At 42.2% G+C, this 20,130-nt stretch overlaps 1 protein-coding gene across 3 annotated transcripts in view; it reads left to right on the forward strand.

The window, feature by feature from the left end:
- LOC120304313 (mitotic spindle positioning) overlaps nt 1–17,741 on the forward strand; it is a 28,553-nt gene extending 10,812 nt beyond the window's left edge. The window contains exons 2-6 of one of the 3 annotated variants that reach the window (XM_039334721.1): nt 8,254–8,319; nt 9,086–11,201; nt 14,442–14,629; nt 15,615–15,653; nt 17,428–17,741. In XM_039334721.1, coding sequence (XP_039190655.1) covers nt 8,254–8,319; nt 9,086–11,201; nt 14,442–14,629; nt 15,615–15,653; nt 17,428–17,523 — 2,505 coding nt within the window. In that variant the 3' untranslated portion in view covers nt 17,524–17,741. The remainder of the gene's footprint in view (nt 1–8,253; nt 8,320–9,085; nt 11,202–14,441; nt 14,630–15,614; nt 15,654–17,427) is intronic. The other 2 variants (XM_039334720.1, XM_039334722.1) reach the window with 2 other exon arrangements.
- Nucleotides 17,742–20,130: the final 2,389 nt, after the last annotated feature.

The raw sequence follows: 20,130 nt of genomic DNA on the forward strand, positions 1-20,130 counted from the left end.
GTCTTCTGTTTTTCTTTTCTTCAACATCTGGTTTTCCAAGCTAGACACCCACTTTGCCATCATCCTCGGTAATACAAGCTGTGCTGACATATAACAAGTCAACAGTGAGCCTCAAACTATTCAGGACAGGACTCCAAATGAATTGCTAATATGCTTCAAGAAAGAGATAAGTAGCTTTCTTTGGATGACCCAACAAAGTTGTCTTTGTTCTTATTATGCTAATTCATTGAAACCTGAAGATGAAAAGGAAAAATCTTTTGTTTTTACATGGTGGGGATACATTCTTGGGAAGAGATCAGCCTGGCTCCTCCATTCTGTTTTCATGATGTAAAATGCCTCCCCAAAATCCCTTTCCTCCAAGAGTGGAGTCCCTAAACTCAGAGGCAGTATAGCTCTGGAGACCAGTTGTTGGAGTCAAAGAACAGCGGAATGGTACTTGGCTTATAACCATTCACTTAGTGACCAAAGTTATAACAGCACTGAAAAAAACGACTTACACCTGGTCCTTGCACTTGACAACTGTTAAGCAGGTCATGCGATCAAAATTCAGGCACTTGGCAATTGGCTTGTATTCACGATGGTTGCAGCATCCTGGTGTCCTGTGATCATTTGTGACCTTCCCAATGACTCTCAACAAGCACAGTCAATGGGGGAAGTCAGATTTGTTTAGCAACCGTGTGATTCACTTAACAAGTGCAGTGATTTGCTTAACAACGGTGGCAAAAAAGGTCATACAATTGGGCAGGTGTCACTTAACTGCCTTGCTTAGCAATTCTGGCCCCAGTTGTGGTGATAAGTTGTGGTTGTAGCTACCTGTATTGAAAAGGGGGTGCTGGACAAGAGGATTGACTAGTTGGGAGCTCTTTAAATTTCTGGATTATGTAGTTCAGACATTGATAAGCATGTATGGGAAGTTTACTTTAAAACAGGGAAGCATCAGGTTTCATTCCAGCCTGATTTAGGAGGCACTTTACTTATCAGCTACAGAGCTAATGATTTTCAGATGTCTTCTCAATTTTTTTATTACCTCTCCTACCTGGGCAGCGAGGAAGGAGAGAAGTATCTATGGTGGGGGGAAAAGCACAGGGCAGGGGAGCTTCTGGCTCCCATCCACCCAGACTGTCCTATCCTGTTTGTTCTGAATTTTCTCAGCAATTCCAAACTCAAATAACAGCTTAAGCAAAGAGAAGGGGGAGGAGGCATATTTCACATTGATACCAGCTATAAGCTAATGCCTGACTGGCATTTCTGCAATAGCAAGAACCCTCTTTGGGTGGACTTTTGACTCCCAGGCACGATAAGCTGAAGAGAGGTCATAAACATCTATCTTGGGTATGGCCAAAGGTCAGACAGAGAAGACCGAACAAACTGCTGGTGGAATGAGTGCAACTTGAGGAATTCGGCAAAAAGAAAAAAAAATACCTGGGGACAGTGGGGCTTGGCCGAGGGTGTGGACAGAAATTCCTGAGTTGCTTCTTCAGCTTTACCTTGGGGGGGAGGACATGGAACAAAATCTCCTTCCCGCTCTCTGAGAAGCCAAGAAATAGCTGCTTGCAAACTCATCTCAGCGGAATTAATTAATTCAAAGGGCATTTTAATATACTGGGATGTGGGAGGTGGCAAGGTCTTGGCATCGTAAGTAAGGAAGAGTGTCAAAGGGGCATTTTGTCATCTACCAAAAAAATTAGGCACAAAACAAGAAGAAAACAGGTAGCAGAGCACTTTTTGGCACCTTTCTTCAAAGCAAATGAGAGTTTTATTCTGTTTGTTTTGGTAGCTTTTTTGTTTGTTTGTAAAAAATATTTTTAAGGGATTTAAACACTATAGCACCCAACAACAGTGAAGGAATAGAATAATATTAGCAAAAATTAGTGGGGAGAATGCAGAGAAGAGAGTTATAAGATCAGCCTTTCAGCTCACATAAATCAGGTGTGGCATACCTGTTGCCCTTTTCATGTGGCTGAACTATAAATAATGGGGCCCTTGGTGCTCCGTGAACTTGGTGGTTTTCTTGCAAATGTTTCATTACCAAACTAGGTAACATCATCAGCACCAAGGATCCCATAGTTCAAGCCTGAGCTGCAAATATTCTTTTCTATCTGAACTATAAATCCAGCATCCCTCATTATTTATGATACAGTGAGTTATAATTCAGCAACATCTGAATCCTGTTCTCTGATTGGTGCTTAGCTGCATTAGCATACTGCAGCACTGAAACGCCTTTTAAGAACTGTCATGCTAATTCAAAGCAAGTTTGTCTAGTTGTCTTGTATATCATAACAGTAGGAGGGATATTTCTAGGAAGCCCACAATCAGGCGCATGAAAGCCACAATTCCTTCACCTATTATGTATCTGCCATATTTGCAGATAGACTCTTTATGCACACAGAGAATCTGATAAAAATAAGTGTGGCTCACCTTGTTTCTGCAAAGTTTAGGGGGAGGGGGTATAAATGCAAACAAGATTCTTCCATTCTTGTCCATACCTACCAGATTCAAGCTGATTGGCACTGTAGATGTGGGTCCTTACAAAGCTTGGCTGCTCAAAAATGTTTCCTTTTAATTTTCACCAGCCATGGTGAAGTCACTGGTTTTATGTCTTGTACCTGAGCTAAGGTGTAATGGGGTTTATCTAGACCTGGGCCTATGACTGGATTGGGGTGGGCAATCTTTAGCTTTCTTGTAGTCATCAACCCATTTTTATTATGTTTGGATCCTCACTAGTATTCTATGCTCCCATTTTTAGGGCCGGAGGAATAGGAGGTGAAAAGATCAAGCAAAAATAGGCCTGTTAAATCTCAGCTTGATTCCATCCACTTTTTAACCTCCTTCCAGCAGAAACCTGCCTCCTAGAATTGTTTAAACATTTCAGTCCTGTTCCCTTGGTTTGTGGCTTAGCATGTATGAATCCAGCGACAGCAGCTTGTTAAAAAAAAAAAAAACTGGGTTAAACCAATCCAGAGTTCCCCCACCATCTCGGTTTCCCTGCACAGTGGAGATTCTCAAGTAATTTCTTTAGCACAGAAGCCTTGGAGCTGAGCATTCGAGGAAAAGAAACAAGGCGGCATTAGATACCAAACACCTGGGAGCGCACAATAGATGCGATTCCCACTGTGAGGTGAGAATTAAACAAGGCCAACTTGTTCTCCTGGGGAGAGAACCTGTGACTCAGATAACGGCAGTCTATTGCACTTTGTTCTCCCCACCCCACATCCGCCTGAAATATCTCTCTGTTCCCTGGGGGGGCAAAGGAAGGCATCTGGTTTGAAGCCTGAACAAACCAAGCTACTTGGGGGAGGGGGAACCAAAAGCCAAAATATACCTTCTGGGCATCAAATTCCCCTTCCCCACACCACAGTTAAACTAGCCGCCCCTCTGTTGTCATTACGGGATTGTTCATACAACAGGCATCATCTTCAGCATCTGCAGGTAATGTATAAAAAAATAGGACTTCATTTCAGGGCATCTCCTGGCAGCCTGGGGATGTTATAAATATGAGTGAGACCCTGAGGAGGTTGGTCCTGAACACAGAAATTCGGCAAAGGGTTTAGGGGCTTCAATCCAGATTAGGGGTTAGGGGCAAGTGAACGCTCTTCCAATATGCACTGACGTGTCATATTTAATCCTGAGATCTCAGTGGAGCTTACGAAATCTCCAGAGGCCACCTTGGAAACAAAAAGATTTGTGTGTGTGTGTGTGTGTGTGTGTGTGTACTGTAGGCTCAAGAAGCTCTTTTTCTTTTAATTAGCACCCTTAGTATGTATCTCTGGTACCCCATTGCTGATATTAGTGCTACACTGAGACATCAAAGCTTGCCTCCAAGTTGTTGTGTTAAGGTTTCCAAAATCAACTTGAATTACAACTTGCGTGGAGATGGAAGAGAAATTCTTAGTTCACCATTTTAATATACATTTTATTTTCAGGTTGGTGCAAGAATTCACAGCAATCTGAGTTTTGCAGTATAGTCTTTTTTTTTAAAATAACAACAAAATAAAATATAATTGAAGAAATTAGCACAAGTACATGTTAATGAAAAATGCTGGGAAACATGCTCACTTGCAAAAGCTTTAAGATTGCAAAAATGAAAAATTGAAAGAAGATGAAATTTGACAGCCTTCCAACTTGGAACTGGGCTGTTTTTTCTTCTCTGGCCTAATTTCTCTTCCCTGGAAAGACATTTGATCCCATTTCTAAAACCAGAATTACTAGCTCAACTGTGCTGTGGGTGCTGAAATGCTCTCCAGAGGGAACCTATCTGGGTTTGGTTTCTTTTGAAAGAAGGGCTCCAAGAAAATGGTAGGGTGTTTTTTGTATTTTGCGTATTTGGGGGGGGGGTGTTCCTCACAAATGTACAACTTAATTTAAACAGAGAGAAACAGCATGACACAGATCTAAATGACATAATCTGAACTGGAGGAGGAAAGGGGCTATGATGAAGCCATTTAATAAATACATTTGATAAAGACATACCCAAAGGAAGGGACTAGGGGTCACATGATAGCAGTCTTCCAATATTTGAGAGGTTGTTAACAAAGAAAAAGGGGACAACCTATTTTCCAAAGCACAAGAGGCAAGACAAAAAGCAATGGATGGGACTAATCAAGGAGAGAAGTAACCTAGATTGAACTAAGGAGAAATTTCCTGAGAACAATAAACCAGTGGAATGGCTTGCCTTCAGAAGCTGTAGATGCTACAGCACTGGAGGATCTTAAAAAGAGACTGGACAGTCATTTGTCTGAAATAGCATAGAGTCTCCTGCTTGAGCACGGAGTTGGACTAGAAGACCTTCAAGGTCGCTTCCAACTCTGTTTTTCTGTAAAGCCAGATTGTCAAACTGGGTATCCATAATTGTCCTCAAGGTGAAATTTGACTACTGCAGCATAGAATGGTAATACTGCACTTCAAAATTCGCATATGCTCCAGATTTGTGTTTTTAACAGCTTCATCCTATGGCTGTCTCCTGTTTTGCAGGTACAAAAAAACTCTTGGCTTCTTTTCATAGGTGCAGCTAGAAGGCATGTGTCACTTGTCCTACATTTGGAGTAAATAACTATTTCTAGTGCAAAGCTGTACATTCAGTACAAAAGCCAATTTGTATGGTGGTTAAAAGCACCAAGATAAAAACCAAGCAACTGTGAGTTTTAGTCCTGATTTAGACAGCCAGTCACCTAGTGAGCTTGGACCAGACTTTCTCCCTCAAACCAAGAACCAGTTTGACGTACAGATGAAGGTGCTGGACTAGAAACAGTGAACCTGAGTTCTAATCTTGTTTTGGGCATCAAGTCAATTGGGTGTCTTAGGGCTGGTCATTTTTTCTCAGCCCTAAGAAGAAGCAAACAATGTCAAGGCACATCTGAAAAATGTGGCCAAGAAAACTGCAGGAGACTTGCCCCAGTGCTTACCAGGAGTCAAAATTGATTCAAAGGCGGAAAAAAGAAGTGTACATGTATTACTGAAACTTATTTGGTTAGTTTAAGCCCAGTTTTCCACCCCCTTCAATCCAGATTCCTTTGTTGTTGTTGCTGCTGCTGCTGTTGTTAAAGAATGAAAAATGAAACCAGCAGGTTTCTTCTTGCTGAAATCATCCATTGTTCGAGTATCGTTACCCAACTGCTGAATATTCAAGACTGAGGAATGGAGTTTTGAATGTTGCATGACCTTTGGGCTTAAAGTACAGGTAGTCCTTGACTTACAACAGTTCGTTTAGTGACCGTTCAAAGTTACAACAGCACTGAAAAAAATGACATATGATCATTTTTCACACTTACAACAGTTGAAGCATCCCTATGAATCAAAATTCAGATGCTTGGCAACTGGTTCATATTTATCATGGTTGTGGTGTCCCAGAGTTATATGATCAATTTTTGCGACCTCTAATGAGCAAAGTCAATGGGGAAACCACATTCATTTAATAATGAAGTTATTAACTTAACAACCGCAATGATTCACTTAACAACTGTGGCAAAAAGGTCATAAAATGGGGCAAAACTCACTTAACAAATGTCTCAATTAGCAACATAAATTTTGGGCTCAATCACACTTTTTTTGCTTTGCCCTTCATGCTTACAAAACTAATACTGTGTCACATTCTGGTTACACAATCTTTAAAAATAAGCTTGGATTCTGCTAATCGTGGACTGTGTAAAAATAAATGTTTGTTTTTTGTGGTTTTTGTTTTTGCTCTCATCTATTCAACATAAATTGAAACTCTTGATTCATCCAGTAGAGGGTAATAGTTACTCATCTTTTATCAAAGGGTTGACAGCTTGGCTGGGCCATGGATTCTGGGATACTGGTGTCTTAGGTTTAAAGTTTTGTAGAATTTTGTCCAAAACAGACATCATCTTAGGTCTCAATTTTAGTGGCAGACACCTCTTCACCCCTGTAACAAATCAACACATGTAAAGAAAGAATGGCAACTTGAGCAAGGAGTGATAAATTGCAGTTTCTTTTTTTTTTTTAGAACATGATTACGCTTATGCAGGTAAAATAGGAGCCCTGTCAACATTTTGTCCAACCTTGCCTGCACAAATCCAGAACGAGACTGTGAAGGTCCCTGGGACATTGGGATAATAATGGGATAGGCATTATTAAAGGTCTCAGGATATAGAACAAAGATGAAAATGGATTTGAAACTAAACTGTACCATGAACATTGTGGGAACTAAGTATGTCTAACCTAACAAACAGAGGAACCAGGGGTGACATGATAGTAATCTTCCAGTATTTGAGGGCTCTGATGAAGAACAGTGGGTTGACTATTCTCCAAAGCACCTGAGGGCAGGACAAGAAGTAACAGATGGAAACTTATCAAGGAGAGATCCAATCTAGAACTAAGGGAAAATTTCCTGACAGTGAGAACAATTAATCAGTGGAAGGGCTTTCCTCCAGAAATTGTGGGTGCTCCATCACAAAACGTTTTTAAGAAGAAATTGGACAGCCATTTGTCCAGAATGGTATAGGGCAGGGCTCTTCAAACTTGGCCCTTTTATGACTTGTAGACTTCAATTCCCAGAATTCCTCAGCCAGCATGCCTGGCTGAGGAATTCTGGGAGTTGAGGTCCACAAGTCATAAAAGGGCCAAGTTTGAAGACCCCTCGTATAGGGTTTCCTGCTAGAGACCTTCCAATCCTGTTACTCTATTGTGCTTTTCTACTGTATGTTATTTTATTTCTTGCCCAACTCTTAACCCATTAACTTTAGTCATACAAATAATTTCTCACTGTAGGGTAGTGATGGCAGCATGTCAAAAATTCAGAAAATGGTTAACCTGACTCTGCTGGCATGGCACTTCCCCTCAACAAAAGGGAAACAATTCCCTACCTATTCATTTATTTTTTAAAAAAAACATAGTGCAGTCATGTATGATGTTATGTATTATATAAGAAAATGTCAGCTAAATGCAAAAATGAAATAGAAGTAAAAATCATTTCTGGAGACTCTGGAGACCACGTGAGAGCACGGCTCTATTCTCTGACTCCTGGAGAATCCAGAATCTGCATGCGATCACACTCCATTCTCACACAGCCTCCACAGCCTCTGAACATTACACAAGAAAGGGGGGTGTTTTTGAAAATAGTTGTGTTGGGAGTTGGTGGATGCTGGTTTGTCGCCCAAACTTTGACACATAGGATTGCCATCACTATTGTAGATGCTCAGGGTACCACAATGTTTGGGAATCCCTGTGTTTCCCGTCCCTTTGAAGAAATCTGTGGTGTTTCTGGTCACCAAGAAGATGAAGAATCACAAAAGGCCATTTGTTCATAGCTCTGGATGTCCAAGGTTCCTACTTAGCCATAAAATCTTTCTTAGATTTGCCTTTTTCCTTTACTCCATGGAGTTACTATAAGAACAATTCCATTCTGATGAATTGGTCAAAACCCTTTGGTGGAAAGGAACAAGAAGGCTTTAAAAAAATTAATGTGAGGATTCCTTAATAAGCCTAAACCTACTTTCCTGCAGCAGGTCTAGAAGAAATTCTTCCAGAGGGCCTTTGAAACCAATTAGAAAAGCATCATAAGACATGTTTAAATTTTGTTCCGGTTCTAAATTAATGATAAATGCTGATTATGTTGTAATTATTATTACACTATTATACTGTGGAATTTTCTTGTTTTATAAACCACTGACAATTATGGGGTCTAAAAAGTTAATAAATATATAAATAATACGCCTATTCTGAAGAACTGCTAGATATCTTGCTTCATTTCCTTGGTCAGTAAGGAATGGAGAATTGGTTTCTCTGTTGTCACAGCACCTTCAACCATCCCAGAGTGCTGGCAGGCAGGCAGATCTTCCTTCGAGGGATTCTGAATGGACAGTATGTAATTTCTGAGAATGGTGAAGGAAGTTTTAATATGTAGATCAGACATGTCAAACACAAGGCCCGGGGGGTGGATGCGGCCCGCGAAGTGGTTTCATGTGGCCTGCGAAGCCATCCTAGAAACAGTGAGGGAACGGCCCCCGCTGCCTTGGCCCTGGTCCAGGCCAGCCGGGAGCCAATGTACAATTTTGTGGTGGCCATCTTGGCACTTGCCCCGGTGGACCATGCCTTGGCACTTGCCCCAGTCCCACCCCCTTCTGCCAGAGACCCTCAGATCTGTCCCACTCCTGCCCAGGCCCCCATAGGCACCCTTGACGTGAATGATGTAGAACTGGCCACACCCACCCATTAGCCATACCCACGCCATCCACACCCACCCAGTAGGCTGCACCCACTCTGGCCACACCCACCCGGCCCCCCAAGGGCAACCGCAATGCTGATGCAGCCCTCAGTGAAATTGAGTTTGATACCCCTGATGTAGATAACTAAATTCTCTGCTCTGCACAAAAGGATTCATGAATTTCTAGTGAAAGTTCCACTTTCTAAGATTTAATCCTGAAACCATATCTGCCGTATAGTTACCATATCCCTACCACACAATCCCATGAGGTAACTTGAGGAGAGGGGAGGGGAGGAGAGGCCCAAAACCATCCAGAGAATTCTATGTCTCCCCAGTTTCAGTTCAGTGTCTAAGCACTACTCTGTTTAGTGTAATACATGTTAAGAAATGTACTTTGTCTAAATGTCCTCTCTTGTCCTTCAGAATCTACAAAGCCCAGTTGTTGATGCAAATATTTCTCAACAAAACTGGATGACCCAAGAGATCCCTGTCATTAAGGAACATCTTCCACAAACTCAAAACAACATCTATGAAATCTCTCTTCCCAAAATGAAATCCAGCACCAGGGATAGTCTCTTCAATTCCCCCCAGAACACACAGCTCAGTTATGAAGATCAACATGAGCAGAGTGGTCAACAAGTGATCTTACAACAAGAAATGAGACCTGAGGACAAAGAAGACGAGATTCTTGACTTGGATCATCCTGATGTGAAGGTTGAAAATGGATGGAAGAAGTTAGACCCCACGGGAGATCACTCTCAGTGTATAGCCAAATCTATAAATGGAAGGACAGATCACTGGACACCACACCCAAACAGAGAATCCAAGTTGGAAGTGCTCAAATCTGGCTCACTCTATGACATCCGGGCTTACAAAGGGGAGAAGAAACCTTCCAGACTCTATGAAGAAGATGATGAAGAGTTGCAGTATAAGATTCCCTCCAAGGATGTCTCACCAGAAATAGCCAAAGAACTGGAAGATGAACGGCAGGAGATTATCAGGAGACAAGTTGTGAGAAAAAGCAACACAATGGCAGAAAAATGGAGCTCCATGAATGAGTTGGAAGCTGTTGACACGTCCTCTCTTGGCAAAGTTACAACAGAACCCAGGAAGAACTACCCCACTAGCTTTGCTCTTTGTTTTGACAATCCTTCCCCAGACTGGACAATCATCCCTGTCAATCCTGAAAACATAGACACAGAACAGATAAATTTTGCTGCTGCCCGACAGCAGTTTCTTGCACTAGAAAAGACTAATCCAAAGATGTTGATGGAACCCAAGAGACACGTTCCTTCTCCAAGGGAGCTGAATGCAACAAGCCACGTTTATGGGAGCAAAGAACCTCAGAATCCTGAAATGCCAAGGATGGATAAGGAATTTGATGAGTACAGCCAGAGACAATTGAGAGAAAACTCAATGGGAGGAAACCTTCTCATTCTCCCCCAAGGAGAAGCCAATTCTTATTCAGAGACTACTTTCATTTCTGCTGAAAAGATGCCCTCTGGCTTGGAGGTTGATATGAGTCCAGGGAATGTTAATGAGAGGACATCCAAGAAAGAATCAGGAAATCCTCTGGCCAGGGGCCAAGATCCTGCAAAAGAGCCAGAAGTTAGGAATGAGACCCCCATCGAGCGGGAAATCAGATTGGCCATGGAGAGGGAAGAGAACCTTTGGAAGGAGAGGGGCATCCAGCGAATCAGTGCCAGAGATGATCTGGTGGAGATCCGATCCAAGCCGCTCCTCTCCTCCCCAGTCTCTTCTCCAGCTTCCTCCAGGAAAGGGAAGGATAAACCTCACATTTCCTTTTATGTCCAGAGGGAGATTGAGCAGGAAGCCAAGCGTGAGGAGGACCTGCAAAAGGAAGGGAGGTTGCTGGGAACGTATGACCGAGGACTTTGCCAAGAGCTTGCAGAACGTCGGAAAATATTTGAGCGGGAGGAAGAAGAGGCCCCCCTGCCTTCTCTGGGCAAACAAAAGAAACAGGGGGAGCTGCTGGAGACCCTGCCTGCAGACTCTGCACCACTCTATTGCAATGTTGTTCCACCCAGACAGGACAGAGAAAGAATTGCAAGCCAGAATGTGAACTGGAGCTCGGAGATCCATCAGCCCTCTTCAGTTCCAGTTGTTGGCAAGAAAACCCCAGGAAATGGACCAGCCTTAAAAACGTGCTCCAGTGCTTTTTCCCCAAAGATGGATTTCCATAGCCGAAGCCCTCCCTGCAGCCAAGATTTGAAAGTTTCAAGGGACAAGTTTGTGTTAAAGAAGGAACATTTTGCCATTCCGGTTCGGAAATTCCAATTCTCTTTTCCTGAGGATCAGGGACCCCAAAGCCTTCAGAGGAAAGAGCATAAGCTTCAGAAAGCAGCTCCACGGGAGGAGCTCTATACGCTGAAGACATGGCGGCCCCGGACATCCATTCTGATTGACCAGGAGATCCAGGATGCTTTGCAAAGAGAATTGGAACTTCAAGAGCAGAGGAAAAAAATCAGTTTGACTGCAGAGGAGCTCCCAAGTTCACGGGTGTCGTCCCAAAGTTCAGGTAAGAGAAACAGAGAATAACAGTAAAAGCATGGTGGGTTCTGACCAATGATGTAGCATAAGTGCAGGAGACATCGTAGTGCCTGCTGTCATGTTTGAAAATGTCTCCTTACAACCATGGGATTGTATGGTTCAAGGATGGTTATTGCTCAAGAGACTTCCAGTATTAACTGAGTTAATAAGAGTGCAAGTCAGCATTTGACACGGTTGGTCCAAATCGTTGGAGCTTTTTTCCTTGAGAGATATATTTGACAATTTTTTGAGCTCTGTTCTAAAATCTTGTTCTGTGTAGGACAGATAAGCTGCTTTTAATATAACACTGCTCTTCTTTCAACTGACTTTTTAAAAATGGGGGCAATATTCTTCAGTCTAAAATGCTATCCTGCATTTTCAGGCCTTTTTCCTTCCTTTAAATGACTGAGATCAGTATATCTCATTATGCTTTGTTTAAAGCTGGTTTACAGTGATCTAAAATAGTATAGGAAATCGTCGATTTACAGCCATTTGTTTAGTGACTGTGGTCACTAAAGGTGGTCTATAAATACCCAAAGAAACTCATTGGGGATGTGACCTCCAGTTCAATACAGCAAGTCCTCAGGTTAACAACGCCTCGGTTTAAGGCCAATCCACAGTTACAGATGGAGCCTATTGTAGCAAAATTGCCCCCTACTTTAAACACTCTTTCATAAGGCTCTGAAGGCCTGGTGTTGCCAACAGGCCTGAGGAACCCAGAGTGGGATAAAGCCCATCAAGTGGTTTCTTTGACTGATCACAGGGGTAAAGAGTATTGTTTTTCATTGTTTGTATATTGGTTTTTATTTCTGTAAACCTCCCAGAGTCACTGAGAATGAGTGGGTGGCCATATAAAGTTTCCTAAATAAATAAATACTAAATTTTGAGTTAAATACACAATGATTAAAGTTCCTTGCACCATACTATTTATTCAGTATTGTATAATAATGGTGTTCAGGTTTATATACTTATTTGACTCAAGGACAGAATTAAACTGGGGACTATCTAAATAAACAATATAGCCAAGGATTAGAAGGAGAATTAGAGGAGAAGTGGTGCAACAGTACCCACAATTTGATATAAAAATGCAGCATTGATGGAAAAGGTAAATCTTCAAACTTATAGCATGAGTGGGGAAAATGAAATCCTAGCAACGGTCCCTTGAAGGTCTGTGGCCCAGTATTAAATTTATTTCATATCCAAAGGACTTCCATCACCCCATATGTTTTATTCTGGGAGGCATAAAGTCAAAGGGAAGAGCTGGAGGCAAACTGGACTTGGTATCAATCACATACAAGTAGTTAACAGAATAACAGAGTGGGAAGGGACCTTGGTTCTTGACTTACAACCACAATTGGAACCCTAATGTCTGTTGCTAAGCAAGGCAGTTATTCAGCGACTTACACCCATTTTATGACTTTTTTTCCCCCCACAGTAGTGAAGCAAATCACTGCAGTTGTTCAGTGAATCATGTGGTCAATAAGCAAATCTGGCTTCCCCTGTTGACTGGGCTTGTAGCAAGCCAGCTGAGAAGGTCGTAAATGGCGATCACATGATACTTTTGTATTTATAAAATGCAACTGACATAAGTACATGCCGATTGCTAAGTGCCCAAATTTTGATCACATAACTGTGAGGATGCTGCAATGGTCATGTGCAAGGACCAGTTGTAAATTGCTTTTTTCAGCACTTTTGTAACTTCAAAAGATCGCTAAACAAATGGTTGTAGGTCAAGGACTATCTATAGTCAGCTATTATGTAATGTAGCCAAGATTTTTTTTTGGGGGGGGGGGGGGAGTAAAACATCAACTGAGGGCCTGAACAGAGTGCAGATTTGGACAAAGTTTTTGCAAAAATAAAAATCTTCTCCATTCAATTCAGAAAAACCAAATAAATAAGTCCCCCAATAACAGCCATGAATTGGATACAGGTAGTAAGGAAGTAGAGCAGGGGTGTCAAACTGCCGGCCCGCAGGCCGGACGCGTCATAAGGAAACCGCGCCCACCCCATTGCCAGCAATGGGGAAAAAGCTCTGATACGTCGCGTGACGTCACGTGATGTCACAAGTTTGACATGTCTAAAGTAGAGGAACTCAGGCGCAAAACCGGTTATATAGAAAGTAAACACAGGGTCAGTCAAAGAGGACTCAAATGTCTATACACCAACGCACAGAGTATGAGCAATAAACAGGGTGAATTAGAAACTCAAGTAAATGAGGGCAGATACGATATTGTTGCCATTCCAGAAACTTGATGGGATGAAATCCACAAATGGAACACACAGCTAGAGGGATTTAAATTATTTAAAAGAAACAGACCAAATAACAGAGGAGGTGAAGTTGCACTCTATATAAGAAATAACAACATCTCTACAGAAATAAAGCACAACAATGATGAAAACTGTCTTGAATGCATTCAGGTCAATATAAAAGGGGGGGAAATGACATTGCTATAGGTGTATACTAGGCCACCCAACCAAACAGAGGAAATAGATGAACTTTTTGCTAGTCAGTTAACTAAGATATGTAGGAAGCACATCACAATAGTAATGGGCGACTTTAACTCTCCTGACATCAACTGGGAGACAACTGCCCTCAGATTTTTGCATATCTACTGTTACTTTAAAAATATTCACAGAATTGCTAGGTGCATGGAAAACATCATGTCCAGTTGCCAATCAGAGGACAACAAATGATAATGAAAAAGCCCCAAGTTCAGATTTCACTCCAATACAAGCTCCACCTTTTTTCTTTCCACCTGACTCCTTCTAGGACAGTGATGGCGAAACGTTTAGAGACCGAATGCCCAAACTGCAACCCAAAATCCACTTATGTATCATCGGGTTCCTGGTGGGTGTGGCCCATTGGGTGGGTGTGGCCAATTGGGTGGGCATGGCTTCAGTGGTAACGGCAGACTGGGTGGGACTAAAAAGTTCAATCAATCAATTCCAACTTTGCGAGATCTTTTTTTTCCCCACGAAAAATTGAAATTGATTGATTGAACCTTTTTTTTTATTTTGCACATGGCGGCGGAGGCCTAAAGCAAAAATGTTTTATAAAACCCAGCTGAAAGCCTAGGACTGGGACAGTGCGCATGCCCACAGAGAGGGCTCTGCGTGCCACCTGTGGCACGCGTGCCATAGGTTCGCCACCACGGTTCTAGGATTAGCAAAGGCCTTGTGAAGAAGTGGCTAGGCAGGATTTTAACTCTCCTATACTTTTCCTCCTTAGCTGCATCAGGAGATACTGGCAGATACTCTGTCTCCTCTTCACCTGTTTTTGTTCCTAATTCGCCTGTGAGGTTACCTACTTCACCCATCCTATACCGAGCAAGTTTGACAACAAACTCCCCTGAATCAAGCTTCAGAAGGTGCCAGAGTCCAACACAACCCAGGATAAGACCAAAGGAGGATAGAAAGGTAATGAGCGGGAAAGGATTTGAATTAAAGGAGGGTGGCCTTAGACAGGAAGAGGAGATTCTAGCAATAATGGTCAGGATGGCTACCTGAAGCCTCCAGGTTCAGAGACAGTTTATCTCAAAACACTACTAGTCAAGGAACAACAGAAGTATCTTAAAGACCAGACTGTGACTGTTGCTAGAGGCAACAAGAATGGTGGCTAAACAGGCTGATCTTTGATACGAACCACAGAACTCCAACAAAAGAGAATATCTGTACTTCAGGGTTGAACTGTGGAGTTCTTAGTGCTCTCTGAGCATGGTTGTTTGATTGCAGATGTGTCATTACCCAACTAGGTGACATCATCAGTGCTAGCGAGTGTGGGGTTTTCTCCCTGTTTATGTGCAGTAGCTTGCCCACCCAGTGTTTGGGGGTACGTATTTTACTCCTTGGTAGTTTCTTGATTAGGGTATTATTTTCTCCATAACTAAAAGGAGGTCAGAATCTGGGTTTTTATAAGGCCAGCCTAACATTATGCTTATTATTCACAATGTGATTTGCTTCAGAAACATCCTAATGAAATGCAAGTTTCTGAATGTAAATTTGGACTGATGCTCTTTGCACATTCAGTTCATATAAGGCACTGCAAGAGCGGATGTAATACTCTACATAAAGCAAGATCAGGAAATCTTGTTCAAAGCTGGGGGGTAGAACATTCTTTTTGTGCCCTAGAGACCATAGAGGATATAGTCATAAAAATAGGCTTGGCCATGTGATGACCCTCTTTACGACAGTCATGACCTATGACCTTAATTGCTAGGCTCAGTTACAGTCCTAAGTCAAAGACTATCTGTATGCCATACTTGGCTGCAAAAAGGCTGTCAGTTACATGAACATCCATTTTAGCTTAAAAAATATGGGCGGAGAGTCAATCTTGCCCACAGTTTGCAAACTATGATTTTAACTTCTGCCTTCTAACTTCTTGTTCCTTTCCCCTATTTTCTAGTATGCTGGTATCGAACTCAACGATGAGATTGACACTGAGGTAAACTTTCTGGGAAGAAGTATATCTTGGCATTGCTTTTGGGTAACAGGAAAAAGATACCGTGTTTCCCCGAAAGTAAGGCCTGCCCCAAAATAAGTCCTAGCTTGATTTTGGGGGATGGGCCTAATATAAGCCCTACCCCAAAAATAAGCCCTAGTTTTGGGGCGAGGTACACTTAAAAATCAAGCTAGGGCAGGGGTGCGGGAAATGGAGCTGCCCCACGTACCCTGCAACCACTTACCTTATAGCCAGGCCTCTTCTCGCCAGCCCACTTCTTCTCTGGCATCTTTTGCAGCCAGGCCTGCATTTCTCAGTCACAGGCCTTTCCGGAAGGCCTCTGCAGCCAAGGACTGAGCTATGAATTGAATCCACAGCTCGGTACTCAGCTGCAGAGGCCTTCCGGAAAGGCCTGACTACAAAATGCAGGCCAGAATGAAGCTGCAGAATGAAGCTGCTCCTTTGGCTCCAGAAGAAGTGGACCTGCTGGGTGGGGCTGTCGGTGCCGGAGGTGAGTAAGACATCCCCCCAAAATAAGACCTGGTGCCTCTTTTGGAGGAAAATAAAATGACCCGGTCTTATTTTCGGGGAAACAAGGTACTAGTTTGAGGACCTTTCCCCCTGGAATCTAACCACCTTCTCTGGCCCTTTTTTTACTTGCGGTTTCCCTTGATGGTGCCTTCATTGCATCACCGGCCCATAATGCAGACAGACTGAAATTATTCTTAACTATCATAGTGTTTTCTCCTTAAGCAACCCACAAATTGCAGCAGTTTTACCACGGGTAAAATCAGACACCCTTCACTGACTATATTGGCAATAGCGTGGCCAGGTCCCCTTTTCCTTACCATCTGTAGTTTTATTTATTTTATATATTTATCAAATTTATTGACTGCCCATCTTACCCCAGAGTAACTCTGGGTGGTTTGCAATATTAAAAAAGATAAAATTTTAGAAAACCTGTACATAATGGAAACTAAATAATCTAAGAAGATAAACACTCATCCCTAACTAAAAAATTGGGGTGGGGAGGGGTAGAGAGTAGGATAAACAGGTGTGGAGGTGAGATCTGTTATTAGTCTGTCAACTACCTCTAATGTCCCCTCCTGTCCCCTGCTATGTCTCCCAAGGCTGGAAGAGGTGGCATCGGAAGCGAATTGAGTTCTCACAACTATTCCCATAGATTTACTTTTATGAAAATCTTTGCCCATCACAGCAAAGTCTCCAGAGCCATATCCAATCCATCCATTTTCTGATTCTAACCCAGGGGTAGGCAACCTCGGCTCTTTTATGACTCGTGGACTTCAACTCCCAGAATTCCTCAGCCAGTATGGCTGGCTCAGGAATTCTGGGATTTGAAGTCCACGAGTCATAAAAGAGCCAAGGTTGCCTACCCCTGTTCTAACCTAAGCTCCATCCCTGGCGACTAAATGGGCACACCATAAAATTTTACTGGCAAAGGCATAGAAGTGGTGGCTCTTGCTTTGATCTGCAGGGGTTTGGGTTATTTTTGTTTTTGACTCAGTTTGTAGCCCTGAAATGACATGATGATCTCCCAGCCATTTGCTGAGCAGATACAGTCCTGCTTGGTTTTTCTGGGGAGTTAATCAACATGCTGCTACATACTGTGCCTAATGGTGGATCTTAAATACTGTCCCTGGGTATGGCTAAATTGTGAGTCACCATCCGCTCTCCTTCTCTCTGTATATATACTGTAAATGGAAAGGCTGGAACAGGAGTGTTCTTCCTATCTGATGGAGGCTTTGCTCTATCACAGGTTATGAAATCCATCAAGCCGATCTGCCGGAGGAGCGCCCTGGCTCAGCTTTGGGAAACAGGGCAGATCCGGAACATAGACGATGACAGCGACTGATGAAACCATCCCCATTCTGTTATGCAATTCAAGCAAAGAATCAGATCTGCCAAAACGACTCTGGGCATGGTGCCAGCAAGGCTTCCTTCTGAGTTCTACACATTTAAAACTTCCTTCCACCTCTCTTTTAATTTAATTCAGTGATCAAATCTTTCCGACTAACTCAGTGTTTCTCAACCTTGACAATTTTAAGGCATGTGGACTTCAACTCCCAGAATTCCACAGCCAGCAATGCTGGCTGTGGAATTCTGGGAGTTGAAGTCCACATGCCTTAAAATTGTCAAGGTTGAGAAACACTGGACTAACTTAATTCAATCACAAAACTCTTGTTTCTTCAATTATAAGAAGTTCTCTGTGGCACAGTATGATCTGATCTTGCCCAAAGTTTCTGGGGTACCCTTCCTATAAAGCCTGTTACCAGAGTTGGCGGCTGCCTGCCATTTTCTTAAAAATCAGATCGCCTGAAATCCAGCGAAAAGCTTTGTAAAATCAGAGAATATGACTGAGCAATATTTTAATCTCTGTACTTTTCAGTTAAGCACTGACTGGGGAAAAAAGGTGGCAAAAAGAATAGAAACAACCAACCAACCAACCAAGAGAATACAGCACTGAATGAATTTCTCATCTTATGGTGCATGGACTTCCTCATCCCTTAATTTTTAAGGTCTTAGGAATGTCTCAGTAGTTGGACATTGGGCAAATAGGCTGCACCTCTGGATTTATGTTTCTATGTGTATTATGTCCTGATTTCTTGAGAGCACTAAAACTCCCAGTTGGAAAGATCATATTGACTGGGAATTCTGGAAGTTGCAGTGCCAATACATCTAGAAGGTACAAAGTTAGGGAAGACTACTTTACAGGCAGGCAAGTGTATGTCAGATTAACTTTGCTCTGCTTTACCAATCATGTCCTCTTAATTTATGGTTCAGTGTATTGTGGCTTAAGCAGGTAACATGAACACAGGATCCTGCGAAGCTGTGTGCATTAGCAGCCGAAAGTTTCAAAGGGAATCCTTGTTTCTTTGCAAAGAAAAATATAGCCGTGGACCTCCCACATTTTGTATATTGTTATAGTGTTTCCAAATAGAGATTGCCTAACCTTTTCTATCTAAACTAAAGACATTCTGCAACTATTCCCATTCTGTCAACAGATTTTATGGTTAAAACCCCCCCCCCCGAAAAGATAGAAGGATTATAAACAGAAGATGACTTTGTCTATTTATGCAATAATCTTGTCTCTTTTATGGCTTTATGAGAGTTCCAGGGCATTTTCTCCCCCATTTGTCATCCTTTTCACATAGCTTCTACCATTTCTTTTCTTGCCTTGTGAACAAAATGTTAATGTGGGGAAAATGGGATTGTAGCAAAAGGGCAGCCTAACGAAATTGGGACAGTTAGGTTAAACAGATTTGCATTAAGTTGTTCATCCAGGAGGAACTTAACATTCTCCCAAATGCAAAAGCAGAAAAACTATCTGTGTGCTTTCATGGGACCAACTACATTTCCTTTCTTCTTTCTTTGGATTTATCCACCAAAATGGCCATCCTTATTCAGCTTACAGAGTATATATAGCACACCCAGCTAGTGTTGATTTCACTCTGGAAACCTTAAATGGCCTTTCCTCAAAAACAAATTATAAATCACTGAATTGGTGATCCCCCTTTAAAAAAAGACAAATAAATTAAGTATCTTGGAGGCTGAACTCTTAACCTTAACCCTCTCTTATAGCACATGCCCTTTTCCCCCAACCAAAATCAGCCTGCTACAGCTTTCCACTATCCTTAATGTTATTGTTTTTTCAGCACTTATAGGAAAATGTTGGGGCTGAAAGATCAAGAGAAGTTGTTGGAACATGGAGGAAAAGTAAACAAAGTATGTAAGATGAGTACATTTATAGCAAAATATACTAGCTGATGCTTTGAGGAAGGATGTTTCAGTTTCCAAGGAACCCTTGATTAGGTTTCATAAGAGAGGGGGGGGGGAGGGAAAGTTCTCTTGAACTTTCAGCCTGGTGAAATGGAATGTGTGACCTTGGGGAACGAGATGCTACCTCGGAATCCATTAGACAATCAAACCAGTCAATCAATCAATCAATCAGAATAGAGCTCGAAGGGACTTTGGAGGTCTTGTCCAACCCCCTGCTCAAGCAGGAGACCCTATAGCACTTCAGACAAGTCTCTTAAAAATCTCAAGTGATGAAGCACTCACAACTTCTGACAGCAAACTGTTCCACTGGTTAATTATTCTCACTGTCAGGAAGTTTCTCCTTAGTTCCAGGTTGCTTTTCTCCTTGATTAGTTTCATCATTTCTTGTCCTGCCCTCAAGTACTTTGGAAAATAAGTTGACCCCCTCCTCTATGTGGCAACCCCTCAAATACTGGAATATTGCTATCATGACCCCCCCCCCCAGTCCTTCTTTTCTCTAGATTAGCCAAACCCAAATCCTGTAACCATTTTTCATATGTTTTTATCTCCCGGCCTTTAGTTGCTCTTCTTTGCACTTTTTCCAAAGTTTCTTAGGAAGGAGTAAGCAGTTAAAAGTGGCAAGGAGAAGTTTGTACCTTCAGACTTGCAAGATTGTGTTTATCTTTCTGTTAATGTAGCCTTA

This window comes from Crotalus tigris, unplaced genomic scaffold, assembly GCF_016545835.1.
Source record: "Crotalus tigris isolate CLP2741 ecotype Arizona unplaced genomic scaffold, ASM1654583v1 scf7180000017633.3093840, whole genome shotgun sequence".
In the NCBI taxonomy this organism is placed as follows: Eukaryota; Metazoa; Chordata; class Lepidosauria; order Squamata; family Viperidae; genus Crotalus; species Crotalus tigris.